Below are 10891 nucleotides of genomic sequence, written 5' to 3'. Positions count from 1 at the left end.
CTAACTGCATTGACATGTGGCATCGTCGCCTGGGTCACAGAGACCATAGTACTGTGAAAATCATCATGTAGAAGAAATTAGGAGTTGTGTGAAAACGGAATGTTGCAACTCACTTATTGTCCCACAGAACACATGGTGGCTGTCATCTTTACCAAGCCACTAGGAACAACAAAGTTCAAGAAGTTATCTAGGTTGTTAGGTTTGACCTAAGGGAATTGTTGAAGCGGTTGTAATTGAGGAGGAGTGTTGAGTTTTCCGATTACAACTTCAACAATCGAGTAGGCTATAGTCATGTAGTAGACTATGATGAATGTGAAGCAAGATATTATTCTGTGTCTGTCTGTTAGTCTCGTCGGATGTAATCTGTTCAGTACGTGTAATAAAAGAAGAGTAGCGCAGTAGAAGCGAATCAAATAACCAACAAATATATCATATACTGTCCATCAATTTTTAAATAAGAATTTGTCATATACTAGAACTCTTTGAGCGTTTGTTGTTTTTTTTAGAATTTATTACACATTTGTCTTGATATGAATTTAATTTATAAGGACAAAATTCATTAATTAAAAGCATATTTAAACATTTTCAAAACATGGATTACTTATTCATTAACGACCTACGACACGGGTCCACGTGTCTTAAAGTTATACATTATTCTTCCTAGTTAAAATAATCTTGCAAAATCCTTTCTCGTAAAATTTGATTGTGTATCGGACGTAAAGATATGTTTGACATCATAGAATCCGTTCTCGGAATGTTTAAATGCTTATCGTCCAAAGCAACGTTTGTTGAGTGTAAAATACGGTCGGACTCTAGTATTGCAGCAATATCATTCATCTCTATCATCTCTTCATAAAGCGCATCGATGCGATCCATCAAGGTGTCGTATGTCTCACGGGATGCCTCGTTGTTTGCCCGGAATGCTCGTACATCTTCGTCAATATCTTCTAGTACGATGTTCATCCACTTATGTGCCGAACTGATTTTAGCTCTCATTCCGCATTGCCTAACGGAAGAGTACAGCTGGGATAGTTTTTTATTTAGCCGATACTTCTCCTGAGCTGATACATTTTGGAGTGATACTTGGTTCCTCGTCTTGCCCGTCAGTAGCTTTCTGAAGAACGACGCGATGGTCTTCGTAACAGCAGGAGCAACCAACAACAGCATAAGGGCTCCATTCAATTGGTCGAGGTAGTTGATAGGTTTCGCATTTGGTGTGAACACGTATGAACTGGTTGCGCCTGAGCATACCACTGAAGGAGATCCTTCATATTCGATTGGGTAGCATCGCGAATAGGAGTCTTCCGTAAATGACATCGACCCGTTTGCTTCATGTGGAAACACGTAAGATAATCCATATTGTTCATAGCACACAACTCTATCGAAGGTGCCATCCGACGTTCGGAAGAAACAATTGGGAACTTCATAGGTTCGCTTGAAACTCTGCTTGTTGTTCGTGTAAGGTTGAATGTTGTTGCTTTTAGGTTCGTGTTTTGTGCTATACCCACTTTCCGAATTGATAAAAATACTTTCCAGCAATTTGTTAATCCAATGGGAAATTCTATTTGAGTTCGACACCAGCAAAACCATTCCATCCAGTTCATTGTTGCTTTCGTTTGCTAAAACTGGTCGAAAGTGTGAGGCATTTAGCAGACTCATCGGGACAATTGATTTGCTGTACTCGATGCTACGTTCTTTTTTCGTTTTTAAAATATCAGCTAGCTTAGCAGTGATAAGAATGCCTTCGATTGCTTTCAATTGTTTATCTGGTATTTTTGGCAACAAACTTGTTCCACTTTTCGCTCCTGCAGCTTTACCCGCCGCTAAACCGTCCTTCACATGTTCTCCATTGATGACATCCTGAACAATCTGTCTCCATGCCTTTGCCTCGACCTGAAGTAATTCCTTAACAACTTTACCATTACCAGTTTGTAGGGCTTTTTCAATTTCTTTGAAATTTTTTAATCGTTCTGCGACCTGCTTCGTGGCCAACTCGAGCTTCGGTGACACGGTTAACCCGAAACTGGCACCTTCTATGGCACCCCATACGGTGCCCGGCTTGCTCCAGTCCCATTGCCAGAACTGCATGTTTCCATCATTGGACATGCTACCAGCATACAGGAAGAAGCCACCCGTGGTGCCGGTGGCTACAATAACGAACGCGTTACGTGTAATGCCTGTGTACCTCAAGTAGGCTTGTTGTGTACCGCCGATAGCATTGAACAGTGTTGCCCCGGTAAGACTACCAATGAACAGTGCATTCCAGGTGGCCGGCGAAGACCAATCCCACTTGCTCGGATCCCAGTTTCCATTGGCAGAAGCCATGCTCATGTATGCAAAACCGATAGAAGTCGCCGCCATTACACCGACCGCAGCCGTTGCCCCAATGTAGCCGGACAGAAAGGCGAATCCTTCTTTTATTCCATTTGGTGCCCAGTACCCGATCAAAACTCCAATAAGCAAACCGATTACCGCCCTTTCTAGGTTCCGTTTAGTTGGATTCCATGAGCCGTTGGCCGATGCAGCACCAACTGCAGCCAACACTACCATCAAAATAGCATATTGGCCATCTGGATCGATCAATGAAACGGGTGAATTTCCGGCATACATGTACGGACTCGCATACTGTTCTTTGGGATCCATCTGGTAGAATCGACCCAGTTCGGGATCGTACAAGCGCGTGTGGAAGTCATACAGTCCAGTTTCCTCGTCCCATTCCTTTCCTGTGAAGCGATAGTCCAGTTGGCCATTGGGATCCTCGCCGTACTTGCGGAGAAGCTCGCCATAAGGTAGATAATCGTAAGCCGCAACAATCTCTCCATTTTTTATGACTAACCGCACGGATCCCTCGTGGTCGAGTGCCACACTGTAGAACTGATCGTTGCGAATGAACCCAATGAGTCGATCTTCAGCGTAGAGAAAGATCGTTGCTCGAACCAGCGGCTGATCGGTGTTGATCCCTTGATAAATTGCTTCGTACTCAATCAGTGGTTTACCCTGCACGTCTCGGACGTAGTATTTCTTTTGCAAGAGCTTGCCATTTCGAGCGTATACGTGCTTGTAAAGACGCTGGCCACGGACGTTGTAGTCGAACTTAAGACGCCGCCCGTCGGTGAGAAGCACCTCCGTCGCCCGGTTGTATAGTGGGTCGTAGGTGATACGCTGTATGCCCTTGTGCATGGCTCGAGTCACACTACCTTCATCGTTATGGTCTATAGGAAATCGTTTTTCTTCCAAACCAGACGCGGGTTCAGCAAGGTTCAGTCTATGGACGGCGGCAATCTTATTCGAATTTTTCACATACTCCAGCCGGTATCGTCTGAAGCCCGTGTAGAAGTGCCGATGGTTGCCATTGGCGTCGATTTCATACGATTGCACATCACCGGAACTGTGTCCTAGAGAAGTGGCAAGGCGGCGGTAAAGCATCCCAATAATCTCTGGTAGGTGTGGAGTGTATGCACTCAACAAATCACGAAGCTCGGGGTTTAACGCTTGCAGGCTGTAGCTGGAGTCGGGGCCAAGGAATTTTTCGTCGATCAGAGTTTTCCAAATAGAGCTGCATGCTTCAAGAATAACGTTGGGTAGATCTTCTCGATACCAGCTGGCGCAGAGTATGTCGAACATTCTTTTTGAAAAGCCCTTACGACTGGTGATAACAAGCGCCATCAAACCACCCAACGTTACCGAGTTGGGATGTTTGGCTATAGTTGGATGGAAGATAGACTTGCCGGGTAAACCTTGACAGTTGACTCGACCAACTGAAGCGCAGTCACTGTGGATGTAGCCTGCTTCGTGGAGAATGTTCCAAATGTTTGCCGAACTTGCCGTATTGATACCGTTGATTGTATCAAACGCATCTTTTCGCAAAGGCTCGTACAGTTCTTCAGCCACATTTTGAAAATACTTTGCACGGATCAGCTGACGATGACTTCCGTAGTCGTACATATGTCCGTAAAGCAGCGGGAATCCTGCCCCATTCAGAACCGATGCTATTAGGTGTCCAGTTGTGCCCAACCTACAAACGATGGGTAGGTCGAGTGCGAGTAAGGGATACATGCTTTTCACAGGTCGACCCTGCGTATCCAAATATCCCGACGATTTCAAAGCGTCGTAGCAAATCTTTGCTCGATGTCGGTCGCCAAAATGGGACGGTTTTAGCTTGAGTATCTCGGTTTTGCTATGCTGATGCCAAGTGGCATTGAAACGAGTCATCTGTACTGTACCATCTCCGACTGCCCGTCCACCGTATCCTTTGCCGACGTAGTCGATCGATTCAGTGAGATAGGGGTCTTGAATGCTGGTCAAATATCCCGGCTGGTTGTACTGAAAGGTGCGCCGGAAAGCGTGTGAAGTGTTTGGTTGAATGATCATGTACTTTGGCAGTCCCATGCTGTTGTTTTCCATCACTACAAACTTCTCATTTGAGGCAGCATTCGCCAAGCTGATCACCTTTCCTCGATGGTCGTATTCATACCGGAGGCGGAAGACCTTGCCCTCCACTGCGATCGGATATTTTATCTCTTGGATTTGACTCTTACAATACTTGTATCCGATTGGAACTGTGCTGTTCGAGTTCGAGTACAGGATGCTAGAGATCAGCTGTTTCTCATGATCAAAAAACAATAACTCGGATATGACGCGATCGTTCGAAAACTTTTGTATGTTTTGTACCCTGTGACGATATTGTGGGACAACTTCGGTGTCTGCTCGGTTAAACAGAGCGAAGTTTTTCGATGGTGGCAACTGTGAATCGTTTGATAGATATTTTGTCAGTTCAGACGGATCCACATCGATCATTCCTCTTTGAGCTAGTTTTCCTACGGATGTGTAAGAAAAGAACATGACGTTGCGGTTTTCCGGTTGCACTACAAAACGCAGCAGGCCCTCTGGAGTGTACAAATACCGAACATCACCCGTGTCCGGCGTTCGCTTGAGAGTCATCAGACCACTCTTCTGATCATACTCGTATCGTGTTCCCCAGGACTGCTGTAGATCGGCTAGCTCGGAAGAGAATTGTCCACCGAAAAACGGAGTCGTACGAGAGAAGGTATCTGCTGTCTCGTGATAAGCTGGTGGCAATTGTAGAATTAATCGGTCGCAATCGTCGTATTGGAAGGTGGTCAGGTGGTGATCGCCACCATTGGAGCGGACGTATTCCGCTACCTTCCGTTTCAGATTATCGAAAATCTTGACATAAATCGACTGATCCGGGTATCGTTCGTATTCATACCGGAAGCCAACATGCTGCGGGAAAAGGTTTTCCAGGAAGTCTATACTCGAATTAGTTTCGTAATGCTTCGCAAAGGCACCATCAATGGCGAATTTTTTTCCAGGGTGAGATTGAACCGCTTTTTCTTCGAGCGGTGTATCGCGATATAAAATCCTACTGTAGGGATAGCCGGCACAATCTGCATTGAGTTCCGAGACAGGTCCTTCCATGAGACCATCGATCCAAACACGAGTCTCGTTTTTAATGAAGTTGCTACGATAGGCAAACAGTTCCGAACTATTGACACTGTTAAGGATCGTCCATTTCGTTTTGATGGCAGGGCGATTGAGATCATCATAAACGATTTCTTGCAGTGCAACGACATTTGGATCGTGTAGTTCCAAGATTTGTTTCGGCATCCCAAAGTCCGAGAGGTAGATAACATTCACGCTAGTGTCATATAAAAGAACTGCATCCCATACCTGACCCTGCGCGCTACTGATCACATATGTATCGAAGCGTGTTTCGGGAGCTAGATTTTCCAGTTTAAGAAGACCATCGATCCAAATGCTATAACGATTACTGGTACTAAAAACCACCATGTCACCGACCGGAGGAATCTTGGCAGAGTGGTGCTCTATGCGCAGAGTAGCATCGTGTTCTGCGATCTCTATAGAGAACGTTCTTGAACCTATTCTAGCAGTTATTATATCAGACATTTTTCCTCCATACCGGAATCTTATGACAGCCGTTTGGGGAATGTATTTGAATGATCCTGAATAGTTGCTCGATTGAGTGGCTTTTAACACCTCTCCCAATGCTGGTTTCATTTCAATGCGGATGTTGTGACAACGAGATATGATTGTAAAGCTGTCGACTGATCCTTGCTCGTTGATGTGTCCCATTTCGTTCCCAAGTCCATCGCGTAAGTAATGCGACATAAAACCTGATCCGTGCATCGTCGATTGTTTTCGGGCCGTCGTGAAGTCATAGATGTTCACTTCCAATTCCAGTTCAATCGGATTAACTTTCAAATGGTCAACATCTAACGATGCACCAGTGTTGCCTGGCGAAATGTTTACAATAAATGCTTCATTGCCTTCCACTAGTACCTCCGCATACCTCCAACCTTCTATAGATGATCGAACTGTTGCTTTTATCGTTTTGCCACCGTAAGTAACCGAAAGAGTATTGCTTATGTCTATCGATCTACTAGCTGTCCGCAACCAACAGGAAACCACCAGCGTTCCAGTGAAGTTTTTCGGTTGGAACGATTCACTTAAGGACGAGGAGGGTCCGAGGCGTAGGAAATGGTTACGCCCTTCCTGCAGTACCTGTCCGTTCTTCCATATCCATACCCGATCGGTTCCGATACGATTTTGTTCGTATGGTTCGAAGCCGTAGTAAGACACCACTTCGTTGGAAATTTGAAATGGACGAAAGTCAGCCACGACAGTCTTTCCATCACGCGCAGTTAAAACACCGTCTGCACTAAGTGAACCGTTCTGTTCTCCATTCGTGTTGTTGATCTCTTGAACAAACTCCCCTTTAGAGTTGTACACGGTTTTGGTGCTCAACGTATGGTTGGCAAAATTGTAATGTTCCTTGTACCAGCCGTATGGCCCAATTGTGCTGGCTGGAGTGATTTTGACATCCCCGAGAATGAATCCCGTTCCATGGGGCTTGGCAGATTGGGGATCAAACTGATAGTAATTAGTCAGCTGCCGACCTCGACGATCAAGCAGATCGTACCGTCCAATGACGTTTTGTAGTGTAACATCGAAGGATTTTATTGAGCAAATAAACAGCGCCTTCCCGTCTGTTTGCGTGCTAATTACCGCAAGCTGGTTACTACATGCTTCCAATTTCTCTCCTGCCGGAAGACTGTTCAATTGACCTCGCTCGAAATCAAACACCTGCACTGATGAGTCGTTCGTTTGGACGGCAAAAAAGCCTGGATATCGGATGTACAGATCGCTCGCATCGCGTGTATCGGTGTTAAGCTCAACGTTTTGGTTTGGGCCTAATAAATTGAATGTCGCATTTCGGTGCATTTTAACCAGACGATACTTCGTTCCGAGGTCGATTGAAACTTTACTCATTGTCAATTCCTCCTGTGGTATCTTTTCCTTCGTCCATTTTACACCGTCGAAAAGAATCTTGTGGCTGGCAGTAATGATGTAGGAGTCGCTGATTATCATGCTGAGCTTTGATGGATCGATTGCGAACGGGATTTGCGCGGTAATATTACGATACAAATCTTGCAGCTCGTTGTTCAACTTCTCGAGCGATTCCCGGCGATAGCGTTCCTTCTTCTCCTCAGGCGCGTTGGATTCGTCGCGAATGTCTTTTTCGATTTGTTCTTTAATTTTCTCGATCTCGTTCACAATTTTTCCTCGATGTTCGATCACTTTGAGTTTAAATTTACCATTCTCAATCCGATAGGCGAGCACGAATGTGTTTCCATTCTGCTCCGGTGGGTTGAACGTGTACGTTTCAAGATCTTCGATGAGAATACGGACTACTTCCCGTCGGGTTACTTCATGTTCGCCGTTTAGGTGCAGCAAGTTAAGCCGCGCGTATAACTTTGATCCATCAAAATAGAAAGATCGCACTACTATGATGTTGTGGAACATTCCCAGGGCATCTGGAAGAATGCCTTTCTTTAGGTGATCAATCGATTCCGGCGGATGATCGAAACGATCGAACACCGACGTGCTCTCTGTAATCAACCCCGATGGGAGATTCAGAACCGTTGGCGTCCATTGACCAGCTCGTCGAACGTACAGCTTCAGGTGTTGGTCTGTGTAGGATAAGAAACCATGGGAAAAGAATTGCATGAGAGCAGACTGCTCGTTATCGAATCGTTTCTGTGCTATCCACTTTCCATTCTGCCGTTCTACTACTGTCACCCTTTTAGATTGTACTACTAGTAGAAAATCTTGGCCGGATCGGATTGACGTATCCTTTGGCAGCTTCAGATACGTAGGGTTGGCCTGCCATATGTCTCCTTGTGATTGAAATAGGCATAGCTCCGATGCCCTCTGATCATGGTGAAGCAGCACCGCAAAGTACGATTCTCCCGGAAATAATTCATAGTTGAAGACGGGCAATTTGCCTAGTAGAGGAATGGGTGATCCAGCAATCGCAATAGTATCTGATCCAAGAACATCTCTGAGGTGAAGACGTACTTGTCGGTGTTTGGTAATGTCAGCGACCAACAAATATCCTGGACCATACGCAGCTCGGGGGTGAGAGAAGGTTTCGAAGCGATTGATAAGCAGATTCCGCTCGATTTGAAGTAACGTATATTTAAACTGAGCCTTCAAGCCGTTTGGGTAAGTAATCTCCGTCATCTCACCACTTGGTCCGTTGTAGTTGAACTGGAGAACAGTCTTGTTTAACTGAGAGATGCGGCTCAAACGCACAACATCAGCAGTTTGGATGTACTCCAACGTCACGGATTGGGTGTAGCTGGCGGTGCGGATAGTGTAGCCAGTGAACAGAGTTTTCCCAAACTGCGCCGTGTATGATGTCCGTAGTGATGCACCTGCACTTGTTATGATCGATTCAAGTAAGAACTCTTCCGTAATAGATCTACTCTTATAGGAATATTCCACCCATTGACCAGCATGATCGGTATGACGGAGAAGGTACCACACGGAAGACAAAAGTGTTCCGCCCTGGTTCTGATACTTCGTTCCGTCGATCGGAAAAGGCCAATCAGCCGAACCGTTGTCCATTTTGATAAACTTTTTGTCATCATACGTTCCATAGGTTAAGGTCTCTCTATTATCCTGGTCTACTATTGACCACCGATTCTGTACACGATCAAACGTAATAGTTGTGTGATTATTTCCGTCTATGGTAAACGATGATCTTGGTTGTTCTTCTGAAGAGTCATTGCTGAGACTGGCAGTAAGGAGCTTAGAAGATCCATCCTTGATAAGGTAGTAACGATGATCCTCGGCAAAGATGCTGTTTCTCCGATCGATGAAAACACAGTCCACCTGAAGGGACCAACCTCGTCCCATAGAAGTATCGAAATCTCTCTCCTGATAGGTGATCAACTTGGACGTCTGAAGGTTGAAAAGTGGTCCCACTTGCAGTAATGGGATGGCAAAATTTAAACTGCCATCCATAGGATTAATTGGCTCCTGAAGCAAGGATGTGTCGAGCATTTCTGCCAGGGAAGCCTCCACGATCGGACCAGGAATCGAGTGGAGAGTAAACATTGGCTCAATATCTGAGCAAGTATCATCTTCAACAGTACTATCCACATCAGGCTTAGTTGTTGGTTCGTTTGACGGTTGAAATCCAAGGGAGTACAGTTTTCGTCCACCAACTGCAACGAAAATAGGATTTCCTCTTTTCGTGATCACGGTCATCAACTTTGCGTAACGAACGTCGTCATTGTGTACAGAGTAACTGGAGATTTTCTCTACACCTTGCTCGGTAAAGCGAAAACCAAAAATTCCTTGAGGGGAAGTAAGCCACAACTGGTCACGTCCATCACCAGTAGTATCAACTAAGTTCGCCGTACGCCAATGTTCTGCTTGCCATCCGAACTCGCTCATACCGAAGCTCGAGTCATGGTAAACCGATCGATAGTTAGATCCTTCGTGTTTGTACAAATACAAACCAGTCTCGTTGAAATGAAGTAAATCCTTGAACGTTGCCTTTCCGAAAACACTACCAAATAAAATACGCTCGTCATCAGCATCAGTGAAAGGCACATCCTCTATGTGCGCAATTATTTGTAGTTGATAACTTGGGTCGAGCTTGTACACCATTATTCCATTCAAGGATCGCTCGATGATTGCCGATTGCTGGCTGGTGCCTCCATCGACGATCGCCAATCCAAGCCGTGTCGATTTGAGCTTCCAACTCTCAGGAAGGGTGGGGCCATTGGACAACCGCAGGAGCGCTTGTGATCCACCTTCTAGCACGACACCTTCTACCATTTGCTCGAATTTAATGGTACCTCGTTTGTTACGGCTCAAAACACCGATTTTACCACTCTCTGCATAAATGTGACCCATTAGGAACACCGTGTCCCTGTCATTCCAACCGTAGAGGTCCCGATACCGTCCATCAGAAAAATAATGGCGTAAATTCAGCTCGTGTCCTTCCATCCGATAAATCTGCAAGCCATTGCGATTCTTCATCAATAACCAGCCGGAACTATCCACGTAGAAGAAACCATAGACGTCGCGTACATTTTCACCGAAGAAGTTCTCTTGAGACCACAGCTTCTCCCACTGGTCGGTGGAAGTTGCGTCTGTGACTAGACGAAAACAGAGAACCGACCGTTGGCGTTTCACCAAAAGTACTTGCTGACCGGATACGATGGTTGGAAAGAGAACTATTTCATCACCATACGATACATCTAACAGTTGCTGGAGCTGATGAACTTTTTCGTTGCTTCCCATGGTTCCACTGGTAGGATCACTTAACAAAGAACGATGTTTGCTTCACTGAAGGCAAATGATTACTACTTACTTCATCTCAGCACGAGTTGATCTTGTCGGTTCTTAAACTGTATTACCAACAAATTGGTGGTTCCCCGACGCAGCGGTTACCAGTAGTTTTTTTTTTTTTAATTCAGGCAATCAACTCGTACCGGGTGCGCATACGGTTTTACAGTCCAACTTCGGCAATTTCTTCAGTAAAACTCCTTCA

The 10891-nt window shown here is 45.4% G+C and overlaps 1 protein-coding gene across 1 annotated transcript; it reads right to left on the bottom strand.

Annotated features, from left to right (window-relative positions):
* Positions 1-10641, bottom strand: LOC131262941 (uncharacterized). The gene is made up of 3 exons (XM_058265049.1): positions 931-10641; positions 153-206; positions 1-51 (listed from the first exon to the last, which is right to left on the bottom strand). Exons 1-3 carry the CDS (start codon positions 10639-10641, stop codon positions 1-3), a joined length of 9816 nt encoding a protein of 3271 aa, XP_058121032.1.
* Positions 10642-10891: the final 250 nt, after the last annotated feature.

Source organism: Anopheles coustani, chromosome 3, assembly GCF_943734705.1.
Source record: "Anopheles coustani chromosome 3, idAnoCousDA_361_x.2, whole genome shotgun sequence".
Classification (NCBI taxonomy): domain Eukaryota; kingdom Metazoa; phylum Arthropoda; class Insecta; order Diptera; family Culicidae; genus Anopheles; species Anopheles coustani.
The sequence above is the reverse complement of the archived record's forward strand: the minus strand, read 5'-3'. Positions and strand labels throughout refer to the sequence as shown.